Source organism: Halictus rubicundus, chromosome 3 (assembly GCF_050948215.1).
Source record: "Halictus rubicundus isolate RS-2024b chromosome 3, iyHalRubi1_principal, whole genome shotgun sequence".
Lineage (NCBI taxonomy): Eukaryota > Metazoa > Arthropoda > Insecta > Hymenoptera > Halictidae > Halictus > Halictus rubicundus.
Window position 1 is genome coordinate 6,133,873 of NC_135151.1, and position 24,232 is coordinate 6,158,104.

The 24,232-nt window shown below is 39.8% G+C and overlaps 1 protein-coding gene across 1 annotated transcript in view; it reads right to left on the reverse strand.

The window, feature by feature from the left end:
* Nucleotides 1–973: 973 nt before the first annotated feature.
* LOC143352501 (dual specificity tyrosine-phosphorylation-regulated kinase 2) overlaps nt 974–24,232 on the reverse strand; it is a 51,058-nt gene continuing 27,799 nt past the window's right edge. The window contains exon 2 of the mRNA XM_076785029.1: nt 974–2,203. Within this exon, the coding sequence (XP_076641144.1) occupies nt 1,109–2,203 (1,095 nt within the window). The 3' untranslated portion in view covers nt 974–1,108. The remainder of the gene's footprint in view (nt 2,204–24,232) is intronic.

Genomic DNA, 24,232 nt, shown 5'->3' on the forward strand with positions numbered 1-24,232 from the left:
TGGCCTGCGAAGGCCTAAGATCCAGCGGCATGGTTCGATTACGTAGAAGACTCCTGGAAGCGACGCTGAGCTTCTCGTGTACTCAGGTGCGATTGCAAAAGGAGGATCGGTCCATCGACATCGCGCGAATCTTTGGTTCCCGGCTACTTCCGGTACGATCACCTTCTGATTACCAGCACTATCCCCAAAATCGCGAGTCCCGGCTGATGGACAGACGCTGACGGACTCGGTACACCTTGCCAAATCTTGGAGCAACTTCCTTCTTGGTTCTTTGCTTCTCGTGGCTCTGGTTGTACTGTACTCGATCCGACGAGGCGAGTCAATGTAGCACCAGCGCGACTGCTTTGCTAGCTGCTTGTAACCTCAACACTGTCGCATCCGAGTGGCTGGCGCATTTATTTACCTTCGCTGACTCGACTAGTTGGATAAAGTATAGGTACAAATGACAGATAGCCCTTCTTGGCTCTGTTCGAACCTAGGCACACATGATAGCCCATCGGCTGTATCACAGGCGGAGTCTAGAACTCTGGAGGACTGAGCGAAATCGAGTGTAGAGTTCACAGTGGACAAGTCTATAGACTGTGTGCACGCATGTGTCTCCAACATTGGGAAGATAATTCCACTCGGACAAATCTATAAACTGTAATCAGAGTGTCTGGAACCTCCCAATGAAGCTAGCCGCAACGTTTGCGCAACATTTTGAAAATAATTCCACCAGAACACGGCTGTTAAGCCTGAGAACCGTTAGTCTATAGACTTCATTGAGTTAGCATCTAGCGCATTTTGTCATCCAATCGGCGACTTCGCTGGGCCTCTGACGAGAACGTGGATTAAGCTAGCGTCTGTCCTAAATCAGCCGGAACTTTCAAAGTTGGGAACGGTGGGTTCAGTTCGAACGATGACGAGCATCGAGGGCGAGGTGTCGCGGCTAAGTGGCGCAGCGCAGGTCGGCCTTCTCGGGCGTTGGCGAGGCGACTCGGAACCTGGGGAAGCGTACCGGGGAGCTAGATGCGACGCAGCGTCGGCTAGCTGGCGAGACAGAGGGCCGTCTTTGCCTGGAACGACTGGTCAGTTCGTTCAGCAGCCGTTTAGCGACGCATCGCGTCGATCACAGTACTATCCTCGAGCCATGACTATCGTGGGAGGACCCGTGGGATCCGTGGGATCCATGGGATCCATGGGACCCGTGAGATCCACGGGATCCGTTATTGTGCTGTTGCCCCTGCAACTGATGACCGTGCGGCGTCGGTTGCTGTTGCTGCTGCTGCTGTTGCTGTTGCTCACCACTAGTACTACTGCTGCTACCGTCACCAGCACCGCCACTACTACCACCAGTACAAAGAACACCACCGCTGATACTGCCGCCAGCCACGGAGATCAGCATCGGGTGGCTGCTGCTGCTAGGCTGGAGATTCCTGACGACAATAGGCTCCTGCGGCTGAGCGCAGTACTTACGCTGCAGCGCCGAGTAGATGGTGTTCACCGTCTGGAACATGTCGTTCAGCTGCTTCATCTTGTTCGTGTTCTCGATGTTGTTGCTCTGCAGCGTGTTCGTCTTGCTGGAGGATCGGCTGCCGGATGCAGAGATCCTCAAACCGGTGGTTGAAGGTGGTGGTGCAGCTGCCGCTGGAACGGCTGGTAACGCGTTGTCGTTGCTGCTCGCTGTCTTCTCGGGTAGCTTTGGCAGTCTGCGACGAAGCCAGCCGTGCTTCAACGCCTTGCTAGGTGTCATACGTTGCTCGGGGTCCCATTCTAAACATCGATGAATGAAGTCCAGGAAGTATGGATCATCGCAGTCAAGGATTCGACGCAGATCCCTCGATCCCGGAGGCCCGCGACGTTTACCCTTGCGAGAGTACCCACCGCCTAACACGAATGTACCATCCAGCATCATCGTGCCCGTGCAGTAGCGTGGGTAGCCTTTTGAACTGATGAACTGTCGGGAACGTTTTGCGGATTCCAGTAGTCGCGGCGGAGGCATGCCCAGGAGTTCGATTATGCAGGCCAGTTGATCCGCTTCGTCCTCGCCTGGTAGTAAAGGGAATCCCGTGACCAGTTCAGCGATTATGCAGCCGAGACTCCACATGTCGATTGGCATGCCATACTTCGCGCCTAGGATCACCTCCGGAGCTCGGTAGAAGCGGCTTTGGATGTACGTGTACACGCGCTGATTCTCGTAGCAGCTGGACCCGAAGTCTATCACCTGGAACAGAAGAAACAGAACATCATTACACATATTCCGAGAACTATTCAATTGAATGAGTTACGAATAATATAATCGAGCTCGTAAGTTCTTCCGATGTTTGTACTGCGTCGTGTTCCACTACAGGTGGGAGAAAATTTATAGGGTGGCTCCCCGAGACAATACAAGACGAAAATGAAGAATAAAAAAATTGCCATTTCGCCTTTATTTTTTAATTATTGCTAATTAAAAATCCGCATAAAATGCGACAACCCGATCAACAGAAGTGTACGTTCATAATTTCTGACGGTATGTGTAGTTGCGGTCAATTACAAAAGCTCAAACTTTTCGAATCTTGTGTTGTATTTCAAAGATTGTAAATTATCTATTTAAACCATAATTACACCTTGTAATATTGTAATACGAACTTGTAAAATTGTAATACCACATTGTAATGTGAAATAGACCCATTTAAGGGTCTAAAGAGCTTCAATAAAAAAGAAAGTACTTCATAGAGGAGCGCAACAGTCACGTATCAAGTGACAGATACTCCGTGTGTCTCACAAGAAGTCACCTGGCAGGAATTCGGGTGCAAACCGTCCGATTGGTTCATTCCACACGCATTTTCGGTTCTAGCCGAATTATTGGCTAACGCATGTGACGTCAAAGCCTAACCGTTGGGTGCATGCGAGAACCCCTTTTGATACGTGACTGGCACGCGCCTTTATGACGTAAGCAATGTACGCCCCTGTTGGTCGGGTTGCCGCATTTTAGGCGGATTTTTAATTGATAATAACTAACAAATGAAGCCGAAATCGCAAATTTATTATTCCTCATTTTCGTCTTATATTGTTTTGGAGAACCACCCCTTAAATTTTCTTCCATCTGTGGTCGAACACGAAAATGCACGTGGATATGTTTTCTCTGGGAAAGGTTCACTCTTATTTTATTAATAGGAACTTGCAGCTGAGAGACGGCATAGTTTCAACAGTTCCCCCGGGATTCTAAGTGATCGGTGATATTGACGGTATATTATTTGCTCCGGTTGGATACGCGAAATCTCGGATACACAACCGTCCGAAGTGTATCATGACTAACGTACGTGGTCTGCATGAAACGAGACCGGTGTATCCTTTACGGCGCATTTGGCAACGGAACGTGACAAAATAATACACTTTCCCAGAAAACCCGCTGCCGATAAACGGTCCCAGATGTGACGCAGGGATCGATCAGGTAGTCGCCAAATTCTTGGAAACTTCTATCGAATTGTTATCGTTGACACGTCCATACGAGTCAAAACAAAACTGTGGAAACAATCGCGTGTGTCTGCCTTGTACAGAACAGGAAACATGTTCATTGTAATAACTCATCCGTTTAGCTCGAACACGAACTCAAAGTATATTATCACCAGACTGCGGATTTTTATGCAAAATAAAAATCGTCTGCATTAGTTGCAAGGCACAGAACCTTCGGCGACATTTATTTCTTTTCTTAATGATTTCGGACAGTTAAAAATAGTACAAGACTATTTTTAAGTCCTTTGAAATGTCTTTACTGTTTTGCAAGCTCCTCTACTCATTTAATTATCGTACTCGATTATCATTTGGTTAAGATTCTTGAACTGTGATACAGTCTTTTAGTGGTTTATAGAGAACTGCAATGAGAAGGAATAAACTTTTGTTTCTGAAACGTAGAACATAAATTAGTTTTATTCTACTTTTTAGAATTTATTCACTGTAGTTGATTGAACAAAAAGCTCGTGAAAAGCATGTAACATGTGATGCTTTAGCGCTGCTTCAAATGACAAGATTGAGTTTACTGAGGTTCTCAGCAATTTTTGTAAGCTAGAATCATGAGATTCGTTCGTTTGAACAATTTTAAGATAAAAATCCGAAGCCTGTCATTTAGGTGTTAGGCTAGTTCGCTATTAAAACCGAGTGAGCCTTCCATCGTAATTCATCGTCCGAAGAAAACCGTCACCGAGCTCGTCGAACAACGACCAGATGAAAAGCTTGTAATGAAAATTAGCTGCAAGCCTCGATCATTTCCCTCGAGAGACACGTAAGTTATTAACACGCTGACACAAGAGCTGAGACAGAGGATCGGCTAAGCCGCGGATAATTTTGTGCGATCGTCTCCACATTTTCTACCGGCCTACTTTAATATTTCTGGTAACATCGAGTGGCTCACGTGTGGCCAACAGAAACGCCACCTTGGAATTTATCCAGGATTATAGTGGTTCGCCTAGTTATTGGCAAACGGGCGTCTAGACGGAGTTCAATAAGCTATAATATTATCAGGGATCCACTAGCTTCTAGCAACCTCTACTTCATTTATCATGTATCATTCATTAAATTACATTTTGCGAGAATTCTCACATGCTTATTCGATATTCATCACGTTAGAGCGACTCACTTTCAATTTCTTATGAAAATGACACGAGTCCGTTATACTCGATTACGATGAATTTATTTAATAATTCTCCGCAAGAATATCCCCACAATTTCAGCATATGTAGAATAAAATATCTAAAATGAGTTGTCTTGACCTGGTTAGTCTTACTAGCATTAATGGTAATAAAAAGATAAAAAAAACTATGTCTTCTTTTCCTTAATTTCGTTAAAAAATTGCAAGAGTACATCGACGGTACCCAATGCGACTTTTATTGCAACACGTACACTACTGAATGAATATATTCAACAATTTTCCACAAGTATATCCTCGCAATTTCAGTAGCAATGGAATAAAAGATCTGAAACGGGTCGTTCTGAGCCCTTTGATCTTTCCGGAGTTAATCGTGACGGAAGGGGTTAATTATTGCAACACGCGCGCAAGTGGATGAATGTATTTAATAACGTTCCGCGAGAGTGTCATCACAATTTCAGTAGATACTGGTGAAACGAAGAATTTGAAATGACTGGTTTCGACCTGTTCGGTCTTTCCGGGGTTAATGATGATAGAAAGCGGCGTTGAAGTCGGTTAATTACGGTTGCCTTCATCAAGAGAGACAAGGGGTGGCAGCACGGGCGTTGACAGAGGTTTTTGCGAGCCACCCGATGGAAGGCAAACACGCGATGGATCGATTCTGAGGGGCGTCGCAGCGGAAGTCATCCGAAGGGCGGATTTTTCGACGGAAGTAGCCCAGCGTGGGGCGCGTCCTGGTTCTCCAGGCTAGGAAATACCGGCGCGGCGGTCTCGTCGAATCTGGGTCTGCTGTCTCGTTCAATGATCGTACGTCGGAGAGCTCTTACCGTGAAATTGCTTTATGTAACAATGTAAACATGCCCGGAGCATCCGGCTCCATACGACCCGGCACCCGAGCCAACTATATTCCTAATTTGTCGAACCGTGGCGCTATGAATTACCGGCCGGATGGAGTTATTTCTTTAATAAATCGGCTGCCCTGGCCACGCTATCTCCCCGCATTCATGCTAAATCCAACTAACACTAAAAATCCCCGTTTCGTATTAATTTATACATTTCATTCGAAATACACGAATCTCGTATTTATTCAGACTTTACTTCAGAGAAATGACACAAATATGTCTGAAATAAAATCTGAACAAATACACTCTTGTCTCACTTTTGTTCAGTAAAATCTTTTTTGTAATTGAAAGATTTCGTTGACATTAACTCTTTAAGTATTTATTTCCGGAGGTACGTTCCGTTCCAGCCAGCAGAGTTTTGTAAGGACAGTTTCTCATACCAGTAAATAAAATTTGTTGGAAATTAAACTGGTATTAATTGCAAGCCACGGGAGCTACATAGACATTTATTCCTCTTCTGAATCTGAGTTGAAAACAATTCTGCGTTATTCCAAAAATTCTTTAAATGTTTTGACCATTTTGATCTACAGTGATTTCCCTATATACGTCGCCAAGGTCTGGATTAATCTTCGCTACCGAAATTAGGGTCGGACGCCAAGGGCTGTAAACATAACACGGCTTCGGTAAGTCTCCTGGACGATGCACGACGCTGGCAACACCCGTGTTGTTGTGACATACAGTGACTCCCACTAATATTCGGACGCTCTTAAAAATCGCATAACCTTATCAATAGTGGACTACACTACCTGAATTTTTTTCGAGAAGTTAGAACAATTGATTCGCTACATAACGTGGAAAAATGTTTGATTAAAATTGCAAATGGTTGAAATTGCAGAGAAAGTACTAAAAGTTGTATTTTGCAACTTTTCAATGCGGGCTTGTATAAAAAATTTAAAAAGTACGTCTTGTACATCTGTATCAACTATACATATTCCGAATGTTTCATCTAAATCAGTCATCGTTGCAATGAGCTACAAACGCTTAACGATGATAGCTTAAGGGTGAAAATCGCAGAATTTTGGTCTTGTCAGGGAATATCGCCCTTAAGTCTTCATTTTGAAACATCTGTAGCTCATTGCAACGTTGACCGATTTTGATGAAATTCTCAGAATATGTATAATTCATACAAATCTACAAATCGTACTTTCTAAATTTTCAATATACGTCCACATCGATAAGTTGCAAAATACAACTTTTAGTATTTTCTCTGCAATTTCGACCAATTGTAATTTTCGTAAAAACTTTCTTTCACTTTACGTAGCAAACCACTTGTGCTAACTTCTTTTAAAAAATCCAAGTCGTATGATCCAATAATAACAAAGTTATACGATTTTCAAAAGCGTCCGAATATTAGTGGGAGTCACTGTATATCAAAGATTCACTGTATTCAGTTTGAAAAAAGCTGCACTGATTTTAACAGTAAATTTCAATAAAAGATCGACATATTTAGCTAAGTAAGATCACAGGTAATATTACTGCGTTTCGTTGCGAACATTTTCAGATGAAAAACGTGTCGATATTACGCTTTGAATTTTTGACACTTTCCCGTTGGACGAAACATTTTGCCACTGTGCGCCGGGTCCGTAGAAATTCGCGAATAATTGCGAGAGCACGCGAGGCACGGCGTTTCGTTTCACGCGAAAGGGGTCAGGAACCATCCGAGGCTTGCTTTATCACGCCACGGTGCGAAATAAGACACGAGGGCATGGGGCAGAGGTGTACAGAAGAGGAGAAAAAATGTTTATCCGCGGTTTCGCTTTCGTTCCGGAACGGCGGCGTTGGAGCGCCGCGATAAAAAGAAGCTCATTCCCTTAATTGGAACGGCTGTTTAGCTTCCGAGGTAACAGGTGGTGCCTGTGCGCGCTACTTATTCACCGAGACCCCGAGAAGATCAGTCTCGTTCGAGACTTTTCCCGAGGCTGTTTCCCTCGTTGCTCCCGGCGACAATGCGACGACAAGCCTGGAATCGCGATGAAACGGCCCGAGGCTCTTTTCGACGGATAGCAAGTTTCCGCCGGGTTCGATGGACCATTTGCGACGGCTCCTTTTGTGCCGAGTTGCCTAATGCCGGACCCGTTTCCACGAAAAATCATAACTCTCGAATGAGACCGCTTTTATCGGAGTTCGATGCTCCGTTCCAATGCAAGATATGTGTTTCGAAAGTGAATGAACCACTTACAGATTTTTAGATATACAGGGTGTAGCCGCACTAGGGTGGACCTTAGTTGCTCTTGTGCAAAATTTTTTTTTAATTCATTTGATGCGACCCTTGCAATCTGTTCTACTCGGTAAAAAACTAATTCCCTCCAAATTTCAAGTCGATCGGACAAAGGGAAGACGTGTCGCAACGAGTTTGTTTATGCAAAAAATTTTAATTTTGCGAAAAATGAAAAAGTACACATTTTTTCAATCCCACTGGTCATTAAACACTATTTTAATGTAATATTCTTATTATATCAAAGCAAAAATTAAATTGTTTAATGAATTTGTTTAAGCAAAATTTTTAATATTTATTTTTTAAATATAAAATTTGATCTCACATTAATATAAGGAAAAGTGGAAAAAGACAGTTAAATACTTATAATTGATTATTTTGTTTATAGGCCTAATTATAATAAGAGTATAAATAATTTTTAAAAATCTGTACTTAATGTTGTTTTATCAATTTTTGGGTATTTTTCCCTATAATCGGTTACAATTTGTAATATGAATTGTTTTTCTTCTTCGTTTTTGCATAACGTTAAATTATAATCTTTCATTAATTTTACTGCTCTTTCTGCAACGTCATTCACAACTTCTAATTTTGTTATAATACCTATCGCTTCGATATAATTATTATTAGTTTCCCATAGTGCTGGATCAATTAAAAGAAAATCTGAATTTATATTGAACCGTTTGAAAAAATTATTTGATTCAGATGATACGAAATGTTGTATTTCCAAATTCGCAAGATTTTTAATTTCTATAGTCGTTGTCATGTATCTCTTATAATTATTATTATTGTTTACATTTTGTAGTGCTTGCACCATCGATCTTTTTGTTTCTACTGAAACTTTTTTATCAAAAAACGATAGCGCCGCATTCTCCGGTGACAAGTACCATAAATGGTTCACAATTTTTTTTAATGCCACATCGCTTATTTCTTCGTTAACATTTTTGTAATGAATTATATTTTTGATGAATTCTAGATCTACACGTGGCGCCATAGCAGCTATTGGGGTCAAAATCCACGGCTCAATATAAATGTTAATTAGAAATACACATGTATCTCTAATGCTACTATACTCTTCCTGGTTGAGAGGAAATTCGTTTCGAAAAATAAATATTTTTAAAGTGTATATTATTTTAGCCATCCACCTCGCATGGTGAAATGCGCCAGGCATTTTGAATGAAATGCCACCCAAAGGAGTCCCCCCAAGAAAAATTATTGCTAATTCTAAAAGTTCTTTGTAGTCATCTCTTGGGTGACTCATTTTTGTGTAATTTTTAAAAATTTCGATTTTTTTTTGTATATCATTAATATGTTTCAGAACGTAATCGTCGTGCGTTCCCGGGATGTAATTATTTTTATTAATTTCAGGCCAACTATTTTGAAATTTTTTAAAAAGTTGAATATTCGGGCCTGTTGGCGACCGTTTGGCGCGCTCATAGCTCTACTCCGTAATGTAATAAACCAAAATATTGACAATATTGTTGAAACTTTCAAGCAAAATTTCTTATTATACAACCAAAAGATGATATTTTTATGTTATAACAGTAACTCTTATCATTAAAACATAAAATTTGAGTTGCATGTAAAATTAAAGGGAAATTACTGAAATTTTCAAACTTCAAACCGATTGCGACACCCTTTCCTGTAGTCCAATTGAGTTCTTCTTCTGCAGAACTTATTTTTTTTGGATCTGGAACAGATCTAGGGGGTCGCATAAAAAAAATCAGATGGTCGAAAAATAAGGTCCACCCTAAGCCGCACGAATGCCTCCACCTTGATAAACAATGCAAAATTGTCCTCTACAATTTATTTCCGTCTGCAATACTAACAGGGTTATAACTACTCTTCGGATCTTTACACAAGATAAAAATGTTAATATATTCAAAAGTTTGAAAATAATATAAAAGTATGTTTGACCCTCTGTAGGCAACCAAGATCGTTTATGTCCGGAGCGAAATTTCACTTTTGAATTTATTTTTTCCTATTAATGTTCTGGACATTTTTTTACATTTTATGACAGCCTAAAATAGTAAAAGAAAATTGGTCTTGAACATAAACTATCCAGTGTGCGGTGTCGACAAAAATAAGGTTGCAGGCGGAGGGTTAAACGCTTCTAATATTTTTACCGTTTTATATTACATCAACTCATTGTTTTCATAAACGCATAAAATCCGCAGAGTTTAGTTACAACCCAACAACCCTTTATAACTAGACATTTGTACTGCAATCACCTCGCATACGAAACAACGAAATGCATGTCGATTCCTCTTTCGCGTTGTAATTCAAGATTCGCCACACTAAATCTACATGAAAAAACGAGTCAGGAACATACGATGAACTTTTTCCGTGGAACGCTTCGTTTGCGAGATAATCGAATTGAAAAAACGTTCGTGCTCCGAGTGCCACGTTCTCTCCTAACTCAGCGTTAGCCACCTTCAGGATCGTTTATCTCGAAAACGACGTGGCCCAGGAAAAACTTTCATTCTATATTTTCGACTCAGTTTTTCATGTAGAATCCATTTCCGGTCGTCCCACCGACGCCTCGCGTACAAATCTACGTTAAACGGCCGTTTCTATTCGAGCACCGTCGCGTCGACGACGCGGAATTATACGTTTCTCATCGATTCCTCACTGTTCTCCAATGGCGGAATGATTCGGTCGAACGACCGGCGGATTATCCGTCGGATATCGAGCCCGGCAACAGAATTGTTTTCAATATTTTATCGGAGAAAAACAAACGAAGAGCGCGACCGTGTGTCTCTATCGTTCCGGCGGATTGTTTGAACTGCCGTTCGAGAACTCGGATACTTTTTAACGGTGCGAAAAAAACGAGGAAAAGGAGAATCGTTGATGAAACACGCCGCACCCCGATTTAATTTTGCGAACGTTCGAGTGAGAGAGAGAGAGAGAGAGAGAGAGAGAGAGAGAGAGAGAGAGAGAGAGAGAGAGACCTGTGATGACAAACCGGAACACTCGAACGTTCATCGCGGGAATTTGATCGTTCTCTTTGTGCATGTCTTATCAAAGAGACGGCTGCACGGATTTGTGGTTTCTCTTTGGTCGATTTGAGTTTACCTGTTGACACGATAGCTCGACGAAAAAACAAACCTCTCTATGTACGGGATAGTTTCATATTGTTTTTAACACTAAACCTACCGACACTTCTTGTATACCTGTTCCTACCGTGCGATTACGATTCGCTACAGAAAACAGCAAAGCTTTTTTTATAATGATTTAAACAAACCCCCTCGAAATATTCATAAATTACTAAATTTAAATAATTTTGATTTATACTATTCCTTTACCTTATAATTTCCGCTGTTATTAAATTTTCCTCCATTCAAATTTTTATAATTTAATTGAACCCTCTAAATTTTCATAGACTACTAAATTCCTTTTTAATAATTTTCCTGCACATTTATAACTTTTACAATTATAATTGTGGGTTTGTCCTACAACAACGAGTGAGACGCGTGGTAAGAAATTTGTGTCAAAAACAATAAGCACGAGTCTGACCCGTGGTACATACCTCGTACGGACCAAACGGAAACAACACGACCGTGACTCGTGGTACTTCATTCGGGACTAAACGTAAATAACATGAGTCAGACCCGTGGTTCAGTTCTTGTTGATATTTTCTTCTTACTTTCAATATGTACAATTTTATTGCGATGTAAGACGACGCTTTTTATTTCGAAATAAGAAAATCGCTATCCCCTCTTCTTATTCTTCTTCATTCGAGATACGACGAAAGCCGGTCCCGAGCCATCGCCTTATATCGAAAGAAAATTGTAGTGAAGTATCGGCGTGGGTCAGAAATGACTCCGGTATAGGCTTAGAACTCGCAGGAGTCCGTGAGTTAATATCTTCAATTTTGTGAGAGAATCGTCGAATCATTTGAACAATTGTGCCCATAATTGTGAAAGTGGTCTAAGTCAAAATTAAAAAAAAAATGAGGTTATCAGTTATTTCACACCACATTATTTTAAATTAAATTTATTCAATGTAATTTTTACGATATCGTCAAAAATTAACCGTTAGATAGTGGTTGTAATTTCAACATTATATGGAATTCATTTAGTGTTAATTATGAAAGTGGTCTAAGTCAAAAATTTAAAGAAATTATACAAGCATAACTTGAAAATGGCGCGTGACCCTCTGTGACGCGTTTCTGAACTACATAATAAGCCGATAAATGACAATCAAATAACAACAGAAACGACAATTCATTCCGGTTTATCTGACGATATAATTCAGTTGGGCTCTTCGGAACTAATTATTATGTCAAAATAATTATGTCAACAGATATGTTCAGGCCAAAATCGTAATATTAAAGTAGCATTGACATGGATGAAAATTGCTCAGTCATCAAATAATAATATTGAACCGGTAGACCACAAATTTTTGGTATCGGGTCATTCCTTTCTACCGAATGACCGTGATTTTGGGTTGATAGAAATGAAAATAAAAAAAGCAAATTACTTATACAACCCTGAGCATTATTATGAGTTGATAGAAAAGTGTAGAAGAAGAAATACATTTTCGATAAAACGAATGTCGCAGCCGGATTTTATTTCAACGAAATCACTAGAAGAGTCAATAACAAGAAGAGTAAAAAATACCGCGAGCGAATCTGTCTCTTGGCTGCAAATTCAATGGATGAGATTCTTGAAAAATGAACCTTATAAAATGTTCTATAAAACTTCTTTAGATGATTCTAAATTCCACGTTTTGGATCTTTCACCTAAAAGAGGAAGACCAAAAATATACGGAAATATTAAATTACTTCCATTATACACCACCACTAGACCAGTAACGGAAGAAAAACATAAAGATATTATGTGTTTACTACCATACATCCCTCCAGTTTTTCAGGAACATTTTAAGAATCTTAAAAACTCTAAATGATAAAAATGATTTCTTTTTAAAAATAATTAATAAATGTTCATGAATTATTTCATTAAAGTTGTTGTTTCAAATAAAACTCATAGTTCTTTATTGCTTTAAGTCATTTATGGGACATTCAGTTAATTTTGAAAACGGTCCAAGTCAGTTCAAACTCTACAAACAACATTTTCGTATGAAATTCACACAAAATTTCCATCAATCAAGACTGATAAAATTATAAATTAAAATGTCGAATAATGTAAAAATATTTTTTAATTTATTCAAATGCAATTCATTGAATATCTCGAAACAAGAAATAGATGACTCAGACCACTTTCATAATTATGGGCACAATTGATTTTCTGGTCGACAACGTAACCGTTCGCAGCGTTCCCGCATTCGAGTGTTTTAGGAAGAAACGAAGTGGTTGTAGTTCACAAGAGGGATTTATGGCGATTTTCTGTGAATGCCGACGATCGAGTTGCAATTTCCCCGATGCTCGGTTTCAGGTCGCACACATTGTGCACAAGCGTTCAAAGTGCGCCGAGGCACGGCTGCCTTTGACATATCCGTAATCACCGGCGTGCACGGTAACGCGACCACGTCGTCGTCTGGCGAACGATTTTTTATTCGATCGATCGAATTAGAGGCCTCCGACGAACCTTGACCTTTGTCGAAAATCTATTTTATTGCGAACACCGTCGTAACAACGGACTTTGATTGCCGCGCGCCCTACATCTAGCACACGACCTCCTATCGGTAACTGTGTACCACTTTGGTAACTACTAACAAGTTCACAGTTTGCAAATGTTTGTTTGCGGCCCGCGAGTCCCTCTGTTCTTGATCGATCTGCTAAGCGAATGCATAGAATGCGAATACAATGAAGTTCGTTCCATTCGAAACGGGAATTTCCATCGCTTTGCATTGCAAACATTTTCCGAGTTTGTCCATCACACTGTTTGCAGCGGTTTCCAAAATTTTTGGTGGTTCTCCCAGCTTTTCTTACTTCCAGCAAAATTATTTTAAAACCGGAACCTCATTCAGTATCAACTTCTTTACATTGTAAACGCAAGTTGTTTGGAGCATTTTCAAGTGAATCTCTTTTCATTGGTCCTTTCATTTCACCATTGCCTCAAGATTAGTTTAATCACTGAAACTTGAGAATATGTTTCAGCTTTTACGAAAAATTTTAATTTCAATTGCAAGTGGTAGCACCAAGTGTCATTTCTTCGCGACTAGTATGTAGGCTAATCGTTGACAGACTTTGCAGACAGAACTGAAAGAAAATTGACGACGGAGTCAATGAACGAGGCGAGGAATAAATAATGAAAATTTAAAATGTACGAGTAAGTTAATTTTGCAAAACTTTTGTTTTACTGGCAAATTACTGATGAACAGTGCTTCGTTATTCACGCAACAACTTCGAATGTTTCGCATTCAGAAACTGTACATAGTCAAGCTAATATCAACTGTTGACAGCGCGACCTAATTGGAATGCACAACGATGATAACACGAGAAATCAATTTACCACGACACGCACCACCGAAGAGTATCTTTCAAGCAAATTATGTGTCGCGCTATGTCACTCCGGTGAGCGATTCCGTCAAAATCAAAATTGATCGGAGTACATTACTGGAATAATTAATGAACATCGATTATATTCGAGTTACTATGCCGCGGAATATTTTATCGGGACCGTGTTCTATCCACCGTTGGAAGATCGATTTCAGTTAGAGGAATTATTACAGTTCCTGGTACAGAAAACTCAACGACCATGGACCTAAATAGGAGCGTCGATAGTGCCCTAAAAATAGACAAATCGGGACAAACAGATCATAATACAGATTCATGAATGAGCTGTGCGCACGTGGGAGACGTGTGGGCGATTTTGCGCACGTGGGTATACAGAAATCATGCTCGATCGAAAAGCGATCGAAAGGAAAATGATTTCTGAGAGTTTTTTCTCGAAAGTTGCAAAACTTGATTCAGAAAATGCTTCCCTATTCGGAATGAAGTAGAAGTTTTGCACAGTCAATTTTACAAAATCGTGCTCAGTCACGCAGCATAAAGAAATTATTTTTGACATTTTTCTTCTCGAAAGTTGCAAAACTACATTCAGAAAACGCTTCCGTATTCGGAATGGAGTAGAAGTTTTGCACAGTCAATTTTACAAAATCGTGCTCAGTCACGCAGCATAAAGAAATTATTTTTGACATTTTTCTTCTCGAAAGTTGCAAAACTTGATTCAGAAAACGCTTCCGTATTCGGAATGGAGTAGAAATTTTGTACAGTCAATGTTACAAAATCATGCTCACTCGCAAGGCACAGAAAGAATTATTTTTGGGGAACTTTTCCGTCGAAAATTGCGAGACTTAATTTAAGAAAACTATTTCAGCATTCAGGACAGAGTAGGCGATTTTGAGAAACGTGGGTTGTAAGGATACATGCTGGGTCAGGAGGCTGAATAAAAATGTTCGTTGGCAATTTCTTTCTCGAAAATTCTAAGGGCTGATTCAAAAAACGTATTCGCATTCAGAATGGAGTATTTTAGAGCATGACCTCTTAATACCTATCATCCCTGAGCGTTAGGGAAGACTCAAGACATCTAGGTCGCGACATACTTTGTCTGTGAGTATTAAGGGAGTGAAGCGGTATAGAAACTTCAAAAATAAATTTTTTTTATCATTCATTCCGAAAGTCTCGTTCTTTGTGAAGATTTTGGAACAAGTTTTATGCAGATATTCGCATAGTTACGGAAATTGCAAGGATAAACGTAACTGAGTGCACTTAGGGTGCATTTATTTAACATTGATTATATTAAGTGCTTGATATACAAATGCCTACATTTAATATATAAGGATTTTTTCAAGATTTTCATACGATAGGAAAAATTGCTTTAGCGGTCTGCCATTTTGTTATCTTCAGAGATATTAATTTTATCTTCAGTTATTATACTAGCCAAAGGCTCCTGGTATTTTTAAATGTTTTTGTTTTTTTTTTTCCTGATTAGACGCATGATTCATTGTCAAAGCAAGATCGTCACTTTTACAATAGCACACACTTTGACAAGAAATATACCGGAAACGAATGGCTAGGTTTGGCTGAAAAATTTTGTCAACACTCTCCAATATCTGCATATTAACCCCAATTAACAATGAATCGAATACTGGCTTGGTTCTTCTGAAAAAAATTCCCAAAGAGATCCAGTTTTCCGTTCGTCACTGTGACTTAGAACGCTGTAACAAAGATAGTTCGCGTTCGTACAACCTAAAATACCGTTTTCGAGGCATAAGCCTCTTAGTACGCCGGTGTCAGTTCACGTTAGACAAAGGCAAAATCCCGCGAGTCAACGGATGGAGACAGGAACTTGCGAGAGAATTGGATTTGGGGAAACCCTTGGCAAACCGACCTCGGTGCGTGTGCGTCATTAGTTTCGCGGCGTTTGTTTCGGTCTAGCAACTAAGCCCGGTGATATTATAATAGTGTATCACCGGGAACGAGGAACGCCGACTATGTAGCGGAGCCCGACGATCCAGTTTATTGTTGAATCCCGCGTCCCCAGGGGACCATAACCGCAGGGAACGGAGAATGAGTCACCGGCGGGGACTGCAGGAAAAGCCGAAGTGCCGGCTACCTCGCGTTGCGTTTCTACTCTCTGCTGCTTTTGAGTTATTGATCGATTAGCAACCCCTGTGTGTGTCTGCTGGCTGCCTGTCGGCCTGAATGTGCCTTTTTTATCTCGCTTGCCACCTTGACTGTCTAACGCGGCCGATCGCTGTTGCTGACCGCACGGGCCTTCATTAAGCAAACAGCGGCGAGGTAAACAATTTGTTCTGTTACGACGTCGACTTCTTCTCCGATGTCATAGAACCTTCGTCATAGGATTTTCTTCGCAGCTGTGACGGGTCAAATTCCTTTATCGTTGACAGTAAACCTACCACCATCAGTCAAACGACCAGTTCCAAATTTCTCATTTTATTACCACTTTGGTTAGCACTTTGACTGCCATGTCACCCATACAGTGACTCCCATAAATATTCGGACACTAGGTATAACTAACTTTATGATTTAATAATTCGTTTGTTGATAAAGCAATCGCCCTGGAAATTGTTTCTAGCAATGAAACATTTATTAAGGATGATAAACATATATACTTTATTTGAAAAATATACATACGTTTCATAATATATATTATTAAACGAAATAATGGACCATTTGTGGCTCGCAAAAATATTCGGACACGTATTATATTTCTCTGGTAATCGCCTTCCGGGGACGCGATATCCCAAGAACGGGAAAACGTTTGTTTATAAACAGAATCTCGTGGACCATTAGATGTCCATGCCAGCCCACTACTGTCAGTAGTAAACGTGAATTCGTTCAAAATGGGTCGCAAAGGAAAGAATACGAGTTTGAGAATACGACAGCTTGTAATTTTTCATCGAGAAAAAGGAAAAACCTATCGCGAAATTAGTGCAATGCTTCGCATAAATAAGAGTACTGCTGCAGATATCTGTCGACGATTTTATATTGAGAATCGCATTGATTCTATTCCGCAAACTGGAATACCAAGTCTCTTATGTACGAGGGAGAAAAGCAAAATTATTCGGAAAGTGAAAAAAAATTCGCGCTTAAGTGCTCCAAAACTAGTTAGTGAGCTATTAGGAGAAAGCTCAAAAATTTTTCAGCCGAAACAGTTCGGAGAGTGCCGAGGCAAGCTGGTTACAATGGAAGAGTAGCTAGAAAGAAACCATTTATCAACGAAAAGAATAGGAATAAACGAAAAACCTTTGCAAGAGAGCTAATTTCTAAGGATGAGACATGGTGGAAGGATGTCATATTTGCTGATGAAAGCAAATTCAATCTGTACAATTCCGACGGAAGAACTATGGTGTGGCCGAAAGCGAATAAAGAGTTTAATTTTGAAAATACAAGAGGTACAGTGAAACACGGCGGAGGCAGCGTAATGGTCTGGGGTTGCATTTCGTCATATGGAGTCGGTAACCTAGTGTTTATTGACGGTATCATGGACAAAAATCATTATTTTAATATACTCAAAAATAATTTAATTCAAAGTGCTGAAAAAATGGGGCTTAATAATACTTTTAAGTTTTACCAAGGACAACGACCCCAAGCACAAGTCACGTATTGTGCAAGAATTTTGATTATACCGCTGCCCCAAAATTCTTCATTCGCCGCCCCAATCACTGGACCTTAATCCTATCGAGAATTTATGGGATGAATTGGATAGAAAAATTCGAAAAACCCCAATTACGTCGATAGCTGAATTAAAACAAAGACTTGCAACTGAGTGGTCGAATATAACTGTTGAATATTTTTAAAAAATTACAAACAATATGCCAAACAGGTTAAGACATGTTCTTAAACAAAATGGTTATGCCACGAAGTATTAAACAAATTTTGTAATGCTAAATTACATTATCTAAATTGAAAAATTAATATTGTCCGAATATTTTTGTGAGCCAAAAATGGTACATTATTTCTTTTACTAATTTTTATTATGGAATTTATGTATATTTTTCAAATAAATTATTTATGTTTATCAACATTAATAGATCTTTTATTGCTAGAAACAATTCCCGGGACGTTTGCTTTATTAACAAAGGAATTATCAAGTCGTAAAGTTAGTTATAGCTAGTGTCCGAATATTTTTGGGAGTCACTGTATATGGGTGACGGAATTATCTGTCCCGGTTTTAAAATGAATTTTTACGTTAATATATTCATCATACCAAATTTGATTAGGATCTGTAAAATGCAATAACGCTGGAAGACTACTCGATAGCATACATTGAATTTTTTTCAATTTTTATATCATTAAATAACTTACTTTGATTATATGGAATTTTTGAGGTTTCTAGTTTGGCAGTCAAAGTGTTAAATAAATATATTTCCTAGTGCACATATAATATGTAATTCAATCTTCTCATTTTTATAAGACAACATATAGAGCAAAGGACCCAATTACTGTGGCGGTACCAATTACTGTGCCTGTATTAATTTTACTAATTTTTAAAGCATACTCTTTTTTAATATTCATGATACTTTAAAAGTAAGTAGAATTAATATAGGCACAGTAATTGGCACCCCCACAGTAATCGGGTCCCGCGAACTATCAATTACTTATCAGGCTCGGTAGATTTGGCGTTAATAACAATGTTTTTCTATCGGATTTCGTTTAAACAGAAATTTAAAAAATTGCATTCTTCATTTATTCTTGATTTCGTCTTCAGTTGTGCTAGGTCTCTGGGTGTTGAATTGATCTAACCGCTGGCTTCCTGTACATATCCCCGCGTGTACAGAATTAACATGGAAGGTAAAATACGTTCTTTTTTCGTTTGTTTGTCTCGCCGGAAGAGATCGCGACCCACGATTAATTGCCCCGCAATTCAAATACCTCGTCGGTAAACCGAGCGCGCATTGTTGAAGCAAACGAGTATGTATAGGCCGGCAGGTTGGTCACAGGCGACGGCAGCAAGTTATACATTGTCAAGGTCGGGCATTACATCGGACCGGAAATACTTGGGCTGCCTGGCGGTCGGTTCATCTTCGGGAGACAATTGAACGCAACTTATATGGTACACCGAATCGAGCATCGGAGCACAGCGTGGAATTTTAAATTTTCCCGGCTCATTATATTCATATTAGACGCTGAAGGATTATGGGATGCGATTCTGCCGCGTGGAACGGTATAATCGTCAGTGGCAGAAAATACGGTAACACTGTACAAAATAGATCAATACATAGAAAACACTCTACAGAATAAATCAATACACGGAACACTGTATAAAATAAATCAATACATGAAACACTGTGTAAAATGAAATTCAACGACAGTTTTGACTAGAAGATTGGTAGACTGCGGATTTTTATGCAAAATAAAAATTGTCCACAGGAGCCGAACAGAAATTTCATACCAACACAGACATTTTGGATTTCAAACGAACATAGACATTTTTAAATTCTCTTCATCCGTCCTCCGCGCTTGCTCATTAAATGCATAAAATTCGCGGCCGATTCATTAACTTAATTTGACCCGGGTCGCGTCTTATAAGAATTTCGAATCGGAAAAAACCCGCCCAATTAAGTCGAATAAAATTGCCCTCGTTCCGCCGAAAGCAAATATATGAAAAATCATAATTGCCCAGATTTATGGTCGGTTCGAATAGGATTCCGCATGCGTAAACCCGTTTCCGGCTGTGTATTGTGTTTAAAAATTCCCCGGATCCTGTTACGGGTAAGCGCGATCCCCGACACAATGGAACTGTTTGATATTCCATTGAAGTTTTTACGGTATAATTGTTTCGGAGATTTTCATATTTCCGCGGTCCGCTCAATGCACATATGCAACGTGCAACGTGCACGTGCGTATCGAGAAATCAATTGCGACGAGGGGAGGGGAATTGTGTAGAACATTGTGAATCGGACGTGTTCACTAGAGAGGGGAGAGATAGAGAGGGAGAGAGAAGAGCCGGAGGAAAAATAGTGTGTAAACTTTCGACGGAAACAATCTGTGTATCGCACAATATCCGGCCGACCAGCGTCAACAGTAACTCTGTTACGGCTCGTTAAATATTGATGCCTCAATTTTACGTTCGCACCGCGTACGCGTAGCTTCTCTCGTTTCAAGTCGGAGAAGATACATTTCGAAAACAGGAGCAGGTTGAGGCCGATTCCGCGTTTACTTTCTGTGTCCTCCTTCGCTTCCGCAGTCTTCCGACTAAATCCGTGGAGAGGATCTTTCGTTGAATCCATCTCTATTTTTAATACTAAACGCACCGACCGCTGGGAGTACATATGTCACCTTCTATAAGTGACAAGATTAATACAGCTGTCGGTTTCAATTAGGCTGTGCGTTCGTAATATTGCTGAAAGGAGGGGCACAGCTAGGTTAACAAATTCATCGAAACGGGGCCGTTTGGCCGGGTTAAATGTTACAGAATTGACGTGACTTCACCGGAATAAAAATACGAGTGGAACACGGCGGGATTTAATTTATCTAGATTTTCATAGAATAATTATGTGATCAAACTTAAGCCGAAAATATAAGAGAATAGGAAAGGGTGCAGTAAATATGGTAATAATAGAGTATGACAAAGGAGAAATGAGAGGGGAGGGGGATGAATGAACCGAGCGTGTGAATAAAATAGTTTTGTAAACATAGGAAATTGTAAACACGTGCAAAATGCTGCAAGGCTGAATGAAGCAATATACCATACTACAGTAATTTCTCTATATATTGGAATTATCCCCACTACATCGAGAATTCACTGTATATCATTAAATATTTTCTTCCAATTCTGAAGCCTCTACTTTTTGTCTACCACTTTCGAACCTGATTTAAAAAATTTTCGAAACAAATGCATCCGACGCAATTCACCCGCGTCAAGCTGACAATGAATTTAGTTAATTAAATTTCAGCAGCGATTCAACGCAATTCAAGGAACCGTGAACATAAAAGTATCGACTGCTTAGACGACAGACGTTAATTAATGACAATAAGCTCGATGGAAGAGGAACAATTTTTTTTTTGCTCGTCGCATAGACAGCAAATAAATGGAGAAACCTGAATCATCCCCATAGTTGCGGTCGGCAGAGTACGCTCGAACAATGATCCACTCAAAAACACGAGTATACGGGAGGGGTGAGAGAGGGTGAGAGAGGGTGAGAAAGAGAGAAAGAGAGAGAGAGAGAGAAGAGGGCAACCGCGAACGAGAGAGAAACGAACCGAGCCGATTGAAAAGCGTCTGCGTTGCGGGTTACAAACAAGCCTCGAGTATCAATTATGTTCGGTGCCTTCTACGGTTAAGCAGTTAACGTTATTTACGAGCCGTCCAATGATCAGGATAATTAACGGCTCGCCGAGCATTAGAACACGCTCCGAGTGGAATTATTAAATCGCGGAAATGTAAATCCGATGACACCGCTGCGTAAATAACGGTTGACTCGGATAAATGCATGGCTTACCGGGCCGTGATCGCATGTTAAATGTTTTAAACAAATGGTTCGACGTTTCATTAATTATCGTAACATCGCGGAGAGGAGCTTGTACACTGGAACCTCTGCCATAGGAACTAACAGGAAAATACGGCCGTTCAGGTGAATAGCGGGATCTTCGTGCAAAATAAAAAATGTCTACCTCAACATTGTAACAAGCTAGGGTAGAACATAAATTCGTTTCCTTTCTTAACAGAATACAGTAGAGAATAAGAATACAAGAGAATAAAAATATCTAGAGAAAGTCAAGATACCGTTGTGTTGTTTTCGACTCGTTAAAATTCTTTAAAAAAGAAATAACAATTTTTATTTTGCATACACATCCGCAGTCTGATGATATTCAATAAAAATGTTCTCTTTTCCATTCATCTACGAGTCCTACATTTGTCCTGTGTGTCACATACAATTTTTTATTTTTTATTTCTAGACACTGTAAAATATTCCATCTTGTTCACAATCAAGTAAAATATTGATTAAATTAGCAAGAAATATTACCAGTGATGTGTCCATTATCATCCCAGAAACATAGGATAAGGTACCCAATGACTGCGGGGGTGCCAATTACTGTACCTGTATTAATTATATTTATTTGTAAAGCATAATGACTATTAAAAAAGAGATACTAATTTTTTTTCATTAAAATCAGTTACATATTTTATATATCTCTTTTTTAATATTCATTGTGCTTTAAGAATAACTATAATTAGTATAGACACAGTAATTGGCATCACAACGGTCATTGGGTCCCTTACGTTCTGAATTTATACAAAAATTAATTTAAAATTTTATTCAAACGATACGTTAAATTATTTCAATAAAAAGCAATTTTTAATATACCACGTTTTTAAGACGGATTAAAAGGAAAAATAATTCCCCTCTTGGGTCAGATTATACTAGGCTGGTCAGACGCTCAGGGTCTATAAACGCTAGATACAAAAACAGGGTAACCGAATTCTGCCGAGTGGTTGGGTGCACAAATTATGCCGACAGAATTTGTTTACCCTGTTTTTGTATCTAGCGTTTATACTAGTACACCCGTCCCTCAAATATCCGTTCGACGTGGATTTGATGTACGCGAATAAAAATCGTGTAAATTGAATCTGTCCGTATAAAAGGAAAAATATTGGAAATACAAGCTAGTAAAAGTTTCAGAAATACATGTGTACATATTTATATTCAAGTCCCTCGAGACGGCACAGCCGAATTCCTGTCACAGAACTTCTTGTGAGGCACGCAGAGTATGTATACACACATCTGACCGCGTAAAATAAGATCACGTAAAACAAATACTCGCATAAAAAAGTGCCCCGTAAATTGAGGGACCCTAGAGAGGAATTATTTTTTACTTTTTAGTCCCTCTTAAAAACGTGGTATATTAAAAATTTCTTTTTATTTAAATAATTACTTTCTGCTTTTCAGTCTTGTGTGTGTTGTCATCCAGTTCTGAGCAATGTTTGAAGTTTCAAGTCACTAGCTCGTCGGGAAGTTCACTTTAAAAACAATTGCAAAATTTGTACCGAACCGAGAAACAGACTCCTCCAGACTCCAGATTTCAGATACTCTTAGAATACGTTTCCTGATAGGACAAGAATTACAAAACAAAAGCCTCAAGCCTACAATCTCTGTACCTCAAAATGCAACAACCAGAGTGCATCCAGAGTGATGCGATACAGAAAATGAAACAGGAAACACTGTGAACAGGTTCAAAACACGTTCCCCGCTACGGGATCGTCAAACCTGGTCCAAACAAGAGTCGCTTTCGCCCCTATTTTTCAAACAAGCGATAACAGGGACAATACAACAGTTGCATTACGACATGCAACAGTATACAGTACCGATAACGGAGCCTTCAACTTAGCTACTCCGATTTCAGTCTTTCCGCGAGAAGATAAAAACATTTTCTCTCTCCCCGTCTCTTCAGCATATCCATGCCCACGATAAACGTGCACCTAACCACTTATCTATGTGAACCAGTATACACAATATCGTTCGCGAGTTACGCAATGATTCCGGTGACCCGTTGGATAGACAAGAAGCCAAGGGAAAGAAGAGAAGAGATGGGGGGGGGGGAGAAAGCCCTCTCTCCTCTGTGTGAGGCAGACTTACGGTGGGGTCATTCCACGACAAATCGATCACTCGCTACGGTCGACGACCTGAGATCTCATTGAGATCGAACCTGTGTCTCGAGCGAAATTAGGGGTGCTTTTAACTCTGAACAACTAGACGATTTACTACAGTTGTTCCCGTTAACGCGTCCGCCGTCCGGATTTGTCTCGTTGCTCTCCTTCATTGTTCAAATGCAATGTGTCTCTTCTTTATGAATAAGAATCTTTATGCACAAAATAAAAATTGTTTCTGTCGATTTGCAATTCTCAGGAACCAATCAGGAACTTAATACTCTCTCCAATAGTCCTAACATGTTGCGAGTTGTGTCTCCATGTTCACAAATTCCTTTAATCTTTATAATGGTTGAAGGTACACCCATTTTTGTCATGAATGCATGCCTTATATCGCGAGAAAACTCTGACGAAATATCGGCGTGGGTCAGTAATGACTCGCAGGAGGCCGAGGGTTAAATAAATAAGCTACTTGGTTTAAAGCAATAAT